The sequence below is a fragment of the Phoenix dactylifera genome, unplaced genomic scaffold (genome assembly GCF_009389715.1).
Source record: "Phoenix dactylifera cultivar Barhee BC4 unplaced genomic scaffold, palm_55x_up_171113_PBpolish2nd_filt_p 001936F, whole genome shotgun sequence".
Lineage (NCBI taxonomy): Eukaryota > Viridiplantae > Streptophyta > Magnoliopsida > Arecales > Arecaceae > Phoenix > Phoenix dactylifera.
The window spans coordinates 43,428-58,559 of NW_024069220.1; the positions used below are offsets into that span (position 1 = coordinate 43,428).

General features: G+C 37.2%; 1 protein-coding gene across 1 annotated transcript; it reads left to right on the forward strand.

The window, feature by feature from the left end:
* The first annotated feature begins 416 nt into the window (after nucleotides 1-416).
* Nucleotides 417-14,898, forward strand: LOC120109234 (pyrophosphate-energized membrane proton pump 3-like). The gene is made up of 8 exons (XM_039122978.1): nucleotides 417-641; nucleotides 765-850; nucleotides 2,532-2,865; nucleotides 5,711-5,914; nucleotides 7,854-8,005; nucleotides 8,111-8,258; nucleotides 8,344-8,476; nucleotides 10,239-14,898. Exons 3-8 carry the CDS (start codon nucleotides 2,752-2,754, stop codon nucleotides 10,475-10,477), a joined length of 990 nt encoding a protein of 329 aa, XP_038978906.1. The 5' UTR covers nucleotides 417-641; nucleotides 765-850; nucleotides 2,532-2,751; the 3' UTR covers nucleotides 10,478-14,898.
* The last annotated feature ends 234 nt before the right edge of the window (nucleotides 14,899-15,132 follow it).

Sequence of the window (15,132 nt, forward strand, 5' to 3'; positions counted from 1 at the left end):
ATATGCACGTGCCTCTGTACCACATATGGAAGATGAGAATTTGGATGCACTCGGATGGGTTATATTATAAAATATCAATTAACAATAGCATGCCTCCAGATTATTGGCCATGAAGCAGAGAGAGAGAGAGAGAGAGAGAGAGAGAGAGAGAGAGAGATTCATATATATCTTGCATGGATAAATTATTTATTGCTATAACATCAACCGTAATATTTTTATACATCGATCAAACATGGTTTGATTAGTTCAACACCAAATTTCACGTTTCAGTGGCATGGTTGTCACGGGCGCCCAGCCCAGAATGGCTCGCCCAGTTCCCTCGGGAGCTCGCGTAGCCCAACAAAAGAGCCGATTGGCTGTCCCATTTTCCCTCGAGCCCCCCGATTTAATCCCAATTCGAGGGCTAAGGAAACAAACCAACAAAAAAAAAAAAAAGGAGAAAAGAAGAGAGATATAGAGAGAGAGAGAGAGAGGTGGAACGCGGCCTCTCCCATCTCTGCGCTCCGATCTCTCCCATCTCTCCGCTCTCCTTTCCAGCCAGCGCAAGAAAGGAGGAGTCCGAAAGCGACAAGCGGCCGTCGGCGGCGACGGAAGTCGAACGGCCGGGATCGGCGGGGATCCGAGAGGCCTCAAGCATCCAGGCATGTACGCTTCTTTCTCTATGTCGTTCTTTTTTACCCTTTTTTTTGACTGAAATGATCTATTAAAAAGAGCATAAGCTCTTTTTTAGGGACTGATCTGTGTTGTAGTTGTGGCTTTCTTAGATCGTGAAGCACAACTGTCATAGCTGCACCAAAAAGGGAAGAAAAAGAAACAACTACAGTGCTTTTCCTCTGTTCACCAAGAAGGGGTCGGGACTTTTTCCGTTGTTAATATTAGGGTTATTATATTATTCCCTGGTTGTTATTTCTCAGATAGCAAACGCAAATTGTAATGATTCTGTCCCTGTCCTCTCTTCCTCTTCATATTTTAGACGTTTTTTGTTTAATTTTTGGTTTGTTTTTGTGTTTCCTTCACAGTCGTAAATGGTAACTGTTAAAAGAGGAAAAGTTTTGAAAGTTCTGCTGTAGATGAGTTCTATTGGGAATTTTTCGAAGTCTTTTTTCTTTATTGCTGTTTGATATGGTAGACTAGGGTCTAGGAAAACATAAAGAAGATTGGTTATGATGATCTCCTTTTTATTTCAAAATAGTTTATTTTTATTTTGTGTTTTGTTCTTCTATTTTGCTCCAGCCTCTAGAAATATGAATGTTTGGTTTCCTTTTTCTGCCTTTAGTAGTAATCAATTTTCATGTGCTAATAATTTTTTTCTTTTGTTTTTTCATGCGTTAGAAATGACATGTCTTCGTGTGGATTTTTACTTGCCAGTGTTGGATTTTTATTAAATGTTACTTTATTTGTTAGTGAATTTTTAATAATGTTGCATGGTCTATTAAACATTTTTATATTGTTTAAATTGTTTTATATGTGCACATTTAGTCTATATTGATTGATTATCTTCTTGTAGTGTTGTTTATGGGATTTGAATTCACATCAACATCCAATGGAGGATGTTATTCTGTCATTTGATCTAAGACAACAAGGGTGTTTATACTTTGGGTCATGTGATATACATAGTGTATTGAGCATAATGAAAAGTTTTAATCATTAAGTAAAATATATGAAGATGTGTATTATTTTTTAAATCTTGCACCAACAAATCACTTGGGATATCACCTAGGCCATTGGAGGGTCCATTGCCTAGGGTCACCTGGGCTATTTGGGAACTATGACAAAGGCCATTTCATAGGTCTTGGCTACCAAGGGTCATGGTTATCATATGTCCCATCTTTCAACTCAAGAAAAAAGAATTGGGAATTGGTGTTGTATAACCTATATGCTTAAATAATGAAGAAATGATAAATATGATACCAAACAACAAAACAAATCTGCAAGAAAAGAAAAATGTAGTCAATTTTGGTTAAAGTTGACGTAAAGTTACAGGTTAAGATGGTGAAGAGATGAGTTTATGAATATTTGCGCCAGTTCTTGCAGACTTAACCGATTAAGATTGAAGTGGGGAGGCTGCCGAAACCTTAAATATTGTTTGGTCAAAATAAAGTATAGACAAGACCTTTGGAACAACTTGCAAAGTTGGAATGACATTTTTTGGAAATCCAACAAGATTTTCTGGACAGGTCTCTTTCTGACACAGATGCCTTTTCAGAAAATAAGGATCCAGAGGCTGTTCCATCCTTGATTTGGATAGTTCATGCACAAAAGGAGTATCTTGCATGCCCTTCAGTTCTTATATCGTCTTAAGCTTACATTTGAAATAAAGTTACATGTTGCAGGCTCCTAATTTCTTTAGAAAGGAAAAAAATGAAAGCTACTTTTTGGTTACTGAAAACATAGATGTCACAGTATATGTGGTATTTGTTATTATAACTTGTATTTGAGGCATTATGTTTTCTTTTAAGTTCCTCATTTTATGCCTTTTCAACCAAGAGTGCATTGCTTAAGAAAGGTGTTTTTCCTTCCTTTTCCTGTAGAGTTGGGCACAGTGGACAGCTTTTCTTGAGAGGAACACAAAGGAAGCTTGAGTCCACAGAGCAAATAAGATAGGCTGCACTGGTATATGGTTTCTTTATTTGTTAGAATATCTTCTCTCTGTTTGAGTGTGTCAAGATACTGTTCAAAATTCAGCGGCCAGGATCAGGGAGCGACTTACCCCAGGTTGGGGAGTTTGCTCCTTTCCCTGTGACCCGGAGGATGAATTCTTCACATGCTGTTGCAATGGATGATGAAATGGAAAATGGAATGGGGTCATATCAGGAGAGGCCAAGGACTTTTCCCTCCATGCGGAGTAAATCATATGCCCCTTGGGTAAATATCATATGATATGATATGTGGTTTTGCATTCTATGTATTAGTTAATCCTATCTCCCTATCTAATACATTAGTGATGCTTTGCTGCTATATCAGATGTTTTTACTTTGAAATTATAATGGCATTCTGCTCTATTTTATCCTCAATATTTTGACTAAGAACTGTGGTAGATACTTATTTATTGGGTCAATGGTAGAATTTGGTATCATCATATCTGTTGCTTTGCTACCATGCATTTGTTGTCATATATTTAACCGAGCTTCTTTTCTTCGTATACTTGCTTCTCATGGAAGTAATTGTTGACGTTACAATGTTATTGAGCTTCCCATTGGTTCACCTTGAGATCCATTATTTAGGACTGAGTGAGAGATCTTGTAGCAACATGATAATGTTTTATGGTTTCATTTCCATTATATTTTTTTGCATTATCTCAACCTATAAATAAGATACCTTAATGTCAATTGAGAAATGGCTTCGTTCCAATAATGGATCCTCATTAGTGGCCTTCTATTTTATCGTTGTGAGCTGTACCTATGATGAAATATTCTTGCCACCAATCATAGTTCTATATAGATTTGTATAATATATACTTTATCTACTTTTTTGTTCACACATAGGATGGATTAGGCGTTCTAAGTTTATAATTCCATACAATTCTATAACTTGTTATAGTGATTCTTGAGTTCCCACTTCACCATTGCTCCTATCCGAGACCACGCCCATGAAAATATTTATTTTTTCAGAATATAAATTTTATATATTTTATAAAGTAATTTCAATTTAAGGTTTTAAATACCATGGGATGGGGCCATCTTGGTATTTTTTGTGTGTAATGAGACACCCTCACATCTTGTTTCTCAAGATCATGGATGTCCCATTGTGTCCTTGTCCATTTCTTGAGTTGTCATGTCTCGACACTCAAGATGGTGCCCGGTCCTGACATTCAGGATGGCGGGACACCTCGTTTGACCCATTTAACATGATTCAACCCAAGGTTAGTTGAATTGGTACTAGGATGCATGCCGGTCAGCTACCTAGTTTGGTACGTGGTGAATCGTGCGGTTTATCTCGGTTCAACAAATCATCATCAAGCCTTTTGAGATATTGAAAGGGGGCACAATCAGTGCAAACCGAGCAGTTTGCATCGATTCCGCTTCGAACTGCCTTGTTCAGAGTGGATCACATTATTTTTCGGATAACAACGCCAAACTGTGCTAGTTCAGTTTGGTACGAGGTGAACCAAGGTTCGCAATCTCGGTATCAGGTACTGTATTGGTACCTTATTAGTACGATACAATATATCTCTGTATCGAAATGGCGTTTTTATCCATTTTTTCAATTTTCATCTCGGTACGCCTTGATACGGACTAATACGCATGTCAGTATAGGTCGGTATGCCTCGGTACGGGGGGTATGGGGCTTGTACTGACTTGAATGTATATTTCGTATTAGTTTTCTTCCGATATGGTGCAATACGCCTCGTACGGGATGGTACAACAGACCTTGAGATGAATTGAGTGGTTCGGCTCGGTTTGGCAAATAATGATTCAACTCAAGATCCGCAATATCGGTATTGGCCACCCAATCGGTTTGGTATGATACGATACATGTTTATGCTGAAATAGCTCTTTAACTATTTTTCTTAATTTTCATCTCGGTACATCTTGGTACGGATCGGTACACACCTCGGTACGTCTTGGTACGAGTGATATGGGGCTTGTACTGACTTGAAAGTATATTTCGTACTGGTTTTCTGTTGATACAGTATGGTACGCTCCATACCGGACCACCCGGTACGGGGCGGTATGGTAGACTTTGATTCAACCCATTGTAGATCGGATCAGGTTACCTGTATCATAAAATGATTACGTTCATGTTTGGCTTATTAAAAATGTGGGGTTCATATTGACATATTTTTGATCTATTATGTACCTGACCTAACCCGTATTTCATCTGACCCAACCTAATTGCCATTCGTAATTTAAACGTTTATAGTCCACCGGTGTTTAAAACCTTTTTTAATAGTTAATCCTGTCTCTTTATTTCTTATACATGGATATTTAGCTGTTTTGCTTTCCTTATAATTTTGCCTATACAATTGAGGAAAAGATAAGTCTGATTCTAATTGATGGCTTCCACAACACTCATTGATTATTTATTAAGTGCATTTTGGTTTTTTCTCATATTATTTTAAGTTATACACCATGCCATTTACTTGTTTTGAGAGAAATCTTTCAAAAGAGGGAAAAGTTGCTTAAAATTGCTTTAAGAGAACCCTGAGAAAAATCTTAGGTTTTAGATAACTCTGAAGACATGCTAAATGGTTTCTTCTTGCTGACTCTTTGGGCAAAGTGTTTTGCTTTCTAATTAGATGCACGAATATGCTTGTAATTATCACTTATTCAGGTTTGTAGATTGGAGTGAAATTCTCAAAGGTTTGATAGCAAACTAGCTTGTCAGAATGACGACTTCTGTCCTTTAGTCGGATAACTACTTTGTCTGGGGTTATATATAAACATTCAATTCGAGCTTAGGTTTATGATTCCATATACAGTGGCTAAGATAATTCAAGCTTCGGGAAAGTTAATTTTGGAGGGGCATAATGCAGGAAGAAAGGAATCCATGGGAATGTATCATACTAATGGAGAAAGTTTCTTTTACAACAATTCTCTTATTATCTTATGCAAATTAATTTGGGAGGGGCATAATGCAGGAGTAAAGTAACTCAGGTTAATCTATCATACTAATGGACGGAAAATTTAAAGATCATATGCAACAAATGTTGCTTTCTGTCCATTAATTTTCTTTTGTCTTTTAATTAATGATATGTTGTTTTCTGCAGATTGTTCGGATATTTATGGGAATTAATCCCCGTGGCTTATTTGTTCTATTGCTCTTGGCATTTGGAGCTGTATTTTACGTTGGAGCCAGTACTTCACCAATTATTGTCTTCGTGCTTTCTATCTGTATCATCAGCTTCTTCTTCTCCATTTATCTCGCAAAGTGGGTTCTTGCAAAGGATGAGGGCCCCCCTGAAATGTCTCAGGTACTCTATTATCCTTATTTTTTCATCTTTTTACTCTGCACTGCACTTTCAGCTTTATGCTCTGCTAAATGCCTGTGCCATAGGTAACTTTATTGGCTTTGTTGGTCCAAATTACACATCATTGCATCTCATGTCATTCAATTAATCACTTTTATCACATACCCAAGCTGTTAAAATCCATTGGTCTAAAGCCTTTTTATCCTTACTCTTTGTGGTCTAATGGAATATAGGTTTGACAATCACTTTTAGTCACTTTATTCTATAGGGTTTGTGTTTCAAATTAGCTCTTTGAAGAAGATGTTTTACCCTATATTGTTGAAAAATTCATTTTTACCTTATTGTGAGTATTATGCCAAAGTGAATTTATAATCATCTTAGTTGTGGAAAGCTTGGACAAAATACCATATGCACACTTTTTTACGTCTTAATATCCGGTCTCTGCTAGCTTTTGCATGCATAATAATATAATATACCATTTGCTTTTCCATCATTTGATAAATCAGATGAGATGTGGAATGACTGCTTATGCAGTGAGGATGGTCTTGATTCTCTAAGAGATGGTCTATAATAAGGTCGGTGGTACCATCCCAAACCACTCGGTGCAGGGTGTATCGAGCCATATTGGAGGCAGACCGGGACGGTTTTGGTTTTCATATCAAGAAACTGGTGAGGTAGGGGGAGAGGGAGAAGGAAGGAAAGGAAAAGAGGAAGGGAGAGGCATTGATTACAACAAAATTCTTATGCCGTAAAGGATTACACCCATTGTACCTCAAATTGATTTATCATTTATGCATAACAATAAATTTCAAAAGAAAATGTACTTCTAGAGCATAATAGTCACCAATATAATCAGCAAACCTTATCCTACTGTGTTTCTAATCAAGACATCTATCTACAAGATAAAACCATTGTAACCTTAGAAGAAGAATATTCCAACTATTTCTTCTTTGAAGCAAGCAAAACAGATAATATAACAAAAAGAATAATCGCAAAATTCAAGTGGTCTTATTAGCCTATGTGCAAAGAAAAGACTGCACGGAATTCGCCAATAGCAAGGGTTACAAAAATTTTAGATCATATAAACTAAAGTCCGTAGTACCAGAACTGGCACCCATGCCAGTAGGCTAGCGGTACGATATAGTATAATAATGTGTCGTGCTATTCTAGTGTGAAGCAACATTTCCTAATAAGTGCTATCTTAATATTGTTGTGATCTTTTGCAAATCTTTCACATGAACTCCATCCATGTTATTATAGTTCTTCCACTTCTCATTCTAGACCCAGAGGCCTCTTTATGTCTTTGTTGCAATTGCCCATACCATCTTAATTTTCCATTATTTTGTCCTTAAATGCTGCGACTTTTTTATGCCTCTGCTAATACATCTCAATGTATTATTCCAACTTTCCTAATTTTATTGTACATCCATATCAATATTCTTATATCTGCCACACTGATCTTGTTTGCTTGAACCTTCATTTCCCAAGATGTTTATGAACTATACAATGGTAGCTGTATTTTTGTTTCATAAAAGCTTCATGCATATAACCAAGGAATTTGCTGGTAACATAACATCCAGAAAGCACCACTTAATCTATTTAGCCCCATCAGAAGTGTTATCAGCTGTTTCACCATTATTTTGTATATATATATATATATCCTAGATAAAAAACTAATTGAATGCAGTACCTTGTTTTTCAGTTTTGACCGGGGCCTTGATTTTCATTTCCATTGAAATTGCATATAATATGCTCAGTTTTGTTAAATTGAATTTCAGGCCTTTATCCAATGATAGATTTCCTTCATGATTTGTATTTAGTGTTCAACATATGGGTGTATTTGTTGGAGTTATATTACTTCATTATTTCTTATAAGCTTTCTAAAATAATATGTTATCAAATTTATGGTATAGTACCTTTGACCTGTCCATTGTTCCTTTAGATATCAGATGCCATACGAGATGGGGCGGAAGGTTTTTTCAGGACACAATATGGAACCATTTCCAAGATGGCAATATTACTAGCCCTTGTGATCCTCGGCATATATCTATTTCGTACTACTACTCCACAACAAGAGTCATCTGGCCTAGGAAGGTGCTCTGTGCTCACCCCCTTGTGTGACTGTGGGCTTGCATGTGTGATGTCTCTGTATATTTTTTTATCTCACTCTATCTGCTGACCATTTTTACCATTTTGTAGGTCGACATCTGCGTACATTACAGTTGCTGCTTTTCTTCTAGGGGCTCTTTGTTCAGGTATTGCTGGGTATGTCGGGATGTGGGTGTCGGTCCGTGCAAATGTTAGAGTTTCCAGTGCTGCTAGACGTTCTGCAAGGGAGGCATTGCAGGTTTCTCCAATCATTTTGTCATGCTGCAGGATATTACTCAATCACTACAGGATTTCTGTCTTAACTATGCAGCTTTTGAAAACAGATTGCTGTACGTGCTGGTGGTTTCTCAGCCATTGTTGTCGTTGGCATGGCTGTAATAGGTGTGGCAGTCTTATATGCGACATTTTACGTTTGGCTGGGGGTTGATTCACCTGGTTCAATGAAGGTTACAGACTGTAAGTCTTTTAACAAAAAAAGTTGTTTTGTTTTTTTACAAGACATAATGACATTGGCAATATAAAGCCATGAACAATTTTATATACTGGAAAAATATATAAAAGATCATTGGGCCATGCAGATTCTCCATAATGATTATGCCCCATTCCTTTAGCCAATTTAGCTCTTAATACAGGATCATTCATGTCAGATTTCTCATTTTGGTGTTTTAGGTATATTTAACAAAATAAGTTCCATGAGGATGCCAGTAACACCATGCTTGTGAATATGTTAAGACATGTACCAGATTACTAGTTAGAAACCTTTAATTACATTTTTGGGCATGCCATTTTTATGATAAGAGTGATAACTAACCTTTCTTGTTTAAATTCTGAATTACATTCACATAATTAAGCATTTGCAGAAGGTTGATGATGCTGATTTCAACATGTTTCGTTGGTTGTTTTTTTCAAGAGTCCTTTCCTGGTAAATTAACAATGATTGCAGTAAACCTTTCAACTTAGATATGAAATTTGAGACTTCATATTCTGTTAGTATTATTTAAGTTTGTCTAGATCATACATGTGTCTGCTAACTAGGCTTGTTATTATTAAATTGCTAGCTGTATTACAAATTTATTTGCTAAAGCTTCAGCAAAATGGTGTTACAACAGACTCCCCTATTTGTTGCTTTTTAAATTTGGCACCCTTGCGAACTTCTGTGCTTTCTGGAAAACCTCATATTGAGGAAACACTGAAGTTCATCTCTTGAGGTGCATCAAGAAGATATTGTTAAAAAGAAACTGAGGTCCTGATTTGGCCTGTGGCCAATGTTTAAGTTGTATATTTCTTCCTTCTGTGCAATCATTTCTCAATCCCGCTTAATTTCCTAAGGTTCTACATGAGGATTGAATATCCACTTAAAAGTTTCTTTACCATTATATAGTCATTTTGGACAAGCAGTTCATTATGTTGAATATCTTTTTGATTGTTCACAAGCTTCAGAACGTGTATTGTTATTGACTAGAGCTTACCCTATGGATTTTTAGGACAGTTCTATTTCACTTCCTTTTATCCCCCAAATTTAGAGATCCACAGATAATAGTGCCCGAAATAGAGGACACTGTGTCATAAATCTAAAAGAAGCAGACATGTTTCTGTCATGCATAGAATGTGAGGTATGGACCAGGTTACCAGTTGAACTATGGAGACTTTAGGAATGAAAATGGCAAGTTAATCCTGTTGATAACATCACAAATGTTTATATAGATGGAAGAATATTTCCTTTAGGGCAATTTATATCCAATCACAAGGACATACAGATATACCTTAAGAGTTGGGGATGTAAATATCAATATATAAGCATTACTTATTGAATCCATATTAACTAGGAACTGAGACATTCATAATGTACAGAGATTCAACTTTCACATGTCCAAAAGTTAAAATTAAAAGGCTTATTATTCAATGATGTAGTTGCAAAGAGAGAGTAGAATTCCTGTATTGTGACCCATTACTATCTGCTTGGTTTTATGTGTAGTTTCCAGGTGAAGTTTGACTATTTTGCTGTAACTTAATGTTTGATATGAAGAAAATATGGTATCATCTATAACATGATAAAAATGTGGCCATTGCTGATTTAAAATTTTAAGCTCAACTTTGACCCCATTTTGGTTTGTGGGATCAAAAATATTCATGAATGCTTTGCTGGAAGCATTCATCTTGGAACAAAATTGATTATTGTACTTGGTATGAGCTATGAATTCTGTATGCTTGTATGCAGTGCCTCTTCTCCTTGTTGGATATGGTTTTGGTGCCTCATTTGTTGCCCTTTTTGCCCAATTGGGTGGTGGAATATACACTAAAGCAGCTGATGTTGGAGCTGATCTTGTTGGTAAAGTGGAGCAGGGAATACCCGAAGATGATCCTCGAAATCCTGCTGTGATTGCAGACTTGGTATTTAAGCTCACTTTTTATGCTTTGATGGCATACTCTGCTCAGCTAGTTTCTTGCTGGACTTGATGCATTTGATAGTTTAATTAAACTCATAGTTCATGATTCAGTGTCAATTTCTAAGTTCTAACACACTATCTTAAATTCATCTTGAATTTGATTACAAATCATTGAGTCATACTCTTGTCATACGAGGTTTTTTTGCCATTAATGTAAAGTTCACAGACCATTGGGAAGACAATTTATTGTTGTTGTTTATATTCTACTCCCATGCTTTCTGATTGTAACTTAAGAGTTATGTTTTTCACATATTCGTCCTATCTAGCTGCACTTGCAAGTCACTTGTCATTAGTGATTCATCACCCTATTGTGGTAATCATAGTTACTATTTGAATCATGATATCTTGTTTGGCTCATGATAGTACTCAATTTAACATGATCTGAGGATTTATAGTAAGGATAAGTCCACTAAATGGGTATGAGCCTTTGCATCATATAATTCTCACAACATGTGAAGCAAATCCAGTTTTCATCTATACAGACAAAGAAAGCATTTTCTAGTTCTGACTCTAACGGAAAAGGATCGAGCTAATGCGGTGCAATGTCATGGTGGTGCGAAACTTCAATTTATTACATTGTTTCCTTCAACCGGCACCTCTTCTTGCTGTTTCCTTGTACTCTCAAGTTAAAATTCATAGATTGAATAGCATAAAAATGAAAATTAGGATCTGATCCATCAGATTAACTTATAAATGCATCTCGTGGATGTTTGTACCTGCATGGGCAAATGCTGCTTGTGCTTCTTTCTGTCCTGTACTTGATCCAATATTTTAGTTGAAAAATAACAAAATCATCTAAATTTAGATAATCTTCATTACCGCCCAGTCATCACAATGTATGGATATGCTCTTGCAGACTTAATATAATAGTTGTATCCATAAATATAAACAAATATAACACTATTTAAGAATACACTTATTGCTCTTAGCCTAGTTTGAGAACATAAAGTTGGATTGCTTGGGTCTCTCCTTGGGACGGATCTGTAGATTGCTGGTTGGAAAGCTAAAGATTAACTAGCTTGATTCAGTCAAATATGCCTTTGTAATTGAAATTCTAAAGGGCTGTACTTTAATTGTCGTAGGGTTCTCTCCTTGTCACACCATACCGTTTGAATATTGTATATAATCTAATTCAGGTGCAAAATGCTCTTAGTTGTAGTTTTATAATCGTTGCCAATAATACTAGTTAAATCTTGTGGAGTAGGTCTTGTTGATCCTTTTTTTACCATTCGTTACTGTCCAGAAATGCATGCTTCATTGACCCACAGACATTACTTTTGACTACTTCACCAGCACTGTAAATGATAGATGTTTAAATAATTGAATGACTTTGCAAGATATAGATATATTAAAATGCACTATTCTGCTATTCATATGAGGTGATTGAGAAATTGGTAATAATTAGCTGGTGATCATTGTGGAGCAGTGGTAATGGGAACATAAGTCTTGTCCGGTTGGTCAATTAGGTGTTAAATAGAGAAAAGTTTTGTGGAGATGTTGGCCTCTGGTAGTCAGAAAGGATGAGACAGTGGCAGTTCGTAATGCTATTCCTTGCAAATATCATGGAAACCAGTGACCTGTGGAAAGGTGTCTGTATAAGTAAGGTGGTTATTAAATGCGCTTTATTTCAATAGGTGGTGGCTGTTGAATCTAGTTCTTATTAAGATGTCTGCTAGACTTTAGCATTTGCATAAATATATGAGAGAGCAACTTGTGAAAGTAAATAACTAAAGTGCATTAGTGGTCGTATCAAGATTGCCACACATGCTTTATGGGACCAGTGAGAACTGTGAATAGCTTCTAGTGGGCTGATGTGTTTCCATTTGTAAAGCATAAGGCAATTTTTAAAAACTGATGCATTCATTACACTTTTGAGCTCTTTGTGAGTCTCTGAATGGAAGCTATATGGTGATCTGCTGATAATGTAATGCAAATTTTCTGATGAGGAAATGTGATTGTTAGATTGGAAGTATAATGAATACTTTAGGAGAAGGGGCCCTAGAAATAAATGAGATGGAAATTCATCTAATGCAAGTTTAGTAGGAATACAAATGAACATGAGGCCAAGCTAGAATTCATGGCCCATATATTGAAGAGGAATCATTCTCATCAAACAAGAAAAGGAGAGATAGATTAAAAAAATAATAATATGACTAGACTAGGGTGAATGGAGGGGGGAGGTGATCTTGTGTGATTGTTGGATGTAATTGAGATCCCACAAATGAAATCTGAAAAATTTCTATGAAGAGAACAATGTTGGGCAGGTTATATACTGAGTTATAAAGAGGGCAGGTGTATAAAATAGGCACATTCCTTTTTATGTATTTGTGAACACACCTGATCTCTATTTATAAGATGGTAACATGTGATATACCAGCCAAGATATTGCCCCCATCCATGATGCTCCTGAGATGCCGGATAATGGCCTGGTGATGGCCCCTAATGCTGTGGATGTGTGCAAGGTTTTGAATCCCGTGGGACTAATCCTAATGATTGGATTCATATGCTTAATTCCTGATAGGAAATAAAATAGTAAAATGACTATTCATTTTTTGTATTTTCATCAAATAGGGGCAAGTCTTCTCTATATAAAAATGGTGGTTCAATTTGATGTTGTCTAAAGATATGGCACAACATAGGTGTGGACTAAATCAATCAATGGGTAGTCTTGATGCTACCTTCTTGGTGCTACATCATTGACACGGAAATTTAGATAATTGTGAAAAAATGAAATGGCAGCAATGGGCCTTGAGCTTTATTTGCCAAGTCTCTATTCCTTTATTTGTAAATTGAAGCCAAAAAATCCATAAACTAGCTCATGCTGGAGGAGTCATCAATTCCTATGAGGAATGCTATGCCATTTACAACCCCTGCATTTTTCGGATGCGTGAAGGCTCCGCTGACCTGAAGTGATTGAGAAAAATTCTTCTTTCTCAATGACGATTGATTATGAATCTAAGACCTACCCTTCTATCTACTGTGAATGGTGAAGGAGCTAGGATTTCAATCAAAAGATGGGTCACAATTTTATTCTAATCTTGATTTCAGATAACTAGCCTAGCAAAGCCAACAAAGTCATCTTTTCTCTTTCCATTTATCCTCCTAAAAATGACAGATTTCTTTTCCTGGGGGTCATATACGAATTTTTAGGGGTATGAGATCTGCCCTAGGATGCACAGATTGGGATGCTAGGACAATAGCGGGACAATCTCATCTCGATACTTGGTATGGTACCCATCTCAACGTCCCTCAAGATGTTCCACCGGGATTTGAAACAATAGATGTATGTACATCTAGTACTCATTGGAGCTTGGCCAGCCGTGCTTAGGGTAGTAGAAAGCAGCATTGTTCTCTGATCTCCGGTTATACTCATATCCATAGGTGAGATAATATGCAGAGTTAGATCTTATGTGATTACTGGAAGAAACTAAATGGATCTTGGATGGAGCATAATGTCCATTCTATCTAATACGCTAGGATATCCATCTCCAGCATACGATGAGATTTGTTGTCCATTTTAGCTATCCGATGCACTGATATATGTCATTAATGTTGACTCCCTTCAATCTACGTAACAACCCATGAGTCTCTCGATACTTCTCCTCATCTCCTTTTGTCTTTTGCCTAATCTTTTCCATCAGTTCAACTTCTAATGTGGTAGGTTCACATATGATCATCCTATCCTTGAACATGGATTCTCACAATTGATCCTCCAACCTGTGCATAACTATCCTCATATCCGTAATCCTATGCGCCCCTGGCTGCACCATTCCTGGATCCTTTCCCCTTGTAGGACCTCTCTCTGCTTGATCTAGTTTTCATTCGGGCCCCATTGTACCTATCTTGCACGGCATGCATAAACCTTGCCTTGTTGATGAATGGAGTGAGGCCCTGAAATAACCACCAGCTCCACCACCTCCAGACTGCCCATCTTGCCCTCTTTGGCCTTCTGACCCATCACTTAATCTATCATTATCATCATTGCTGTTATCACAACATGATTCAGATAAGTCAGGATCTGATGGCTCTACAGTGACATTGTCATCTTTCTGGACTGGTATGTTGTCGGTTGTCTCAACCAGATCAATGATTGGCACTTTTCCCTTGGACTTGCTTTTCTTACTGTCCTGATTTGCCTTGGAGGCCTATGCATCGTGTGGTGGCCCGAATATTTGGTGATGGAATCGCTAACTAGAGTCCTTAGACAACCGTCAAGTCTCCTGTTTGTTCTCACTCATTGTGGATGAGATATGCTTCTCTGCCTATCTGTCTACATCACACACCTCCAACTCCTCCATGATGGTATGTCTGGTTGTAGAGGATCCCTGGCTCATTTAGCATTTGTGTCTTGAGACTGTTGATCTGCTATCCATCCAGATTTAGGATCTTCATCATCGCAACAAAGTCATTGGCCAACGGTCTTCCTGGCTCTCTTCCTTGTCCCTATTCTATACTTCTATCTTAATCTCATATTATAGTCAGCGAACACCAAGTTGTGCAGCCGCTTGCTTGTCAGCCAGTTTTCACACCTTGTTTGTGGATTAGGGAAAATATAGACTAGTTTGGCTTGCACCTGCTGGACGAGAGTGTCTGTGAGAGGACTTGGATGGCAATCTTCCTCAGATTGGGTGCATTGGTGCCCCGCTGTACCCACCATTCTCCTAC

Bases quoted from the DNA above. Each gene is read 5' to 3' on its own strand.
- LOC120109234 (XM_039122978.1), top strand. From the start codon at position 2,752: ATGAATTCTTCACATGCTGTTGCAATGGATGATGAAATGGAAAATGGA. The intron at 8,006-8,110 runs GTGCTCTGTGCT...ACCATTTTGTAG, and splicing joins GAGTCATCTGGCCTAGGAAG to GTCGACATCTGCGTACATTA. The intron at 8,477-10,238 runs GTAAGTCTTTTA...GCTTGTATGCAG, and splicing joins TTCAATGAAGGTTACAGACT to TGCCTCTTCTCCTTGTTGGA.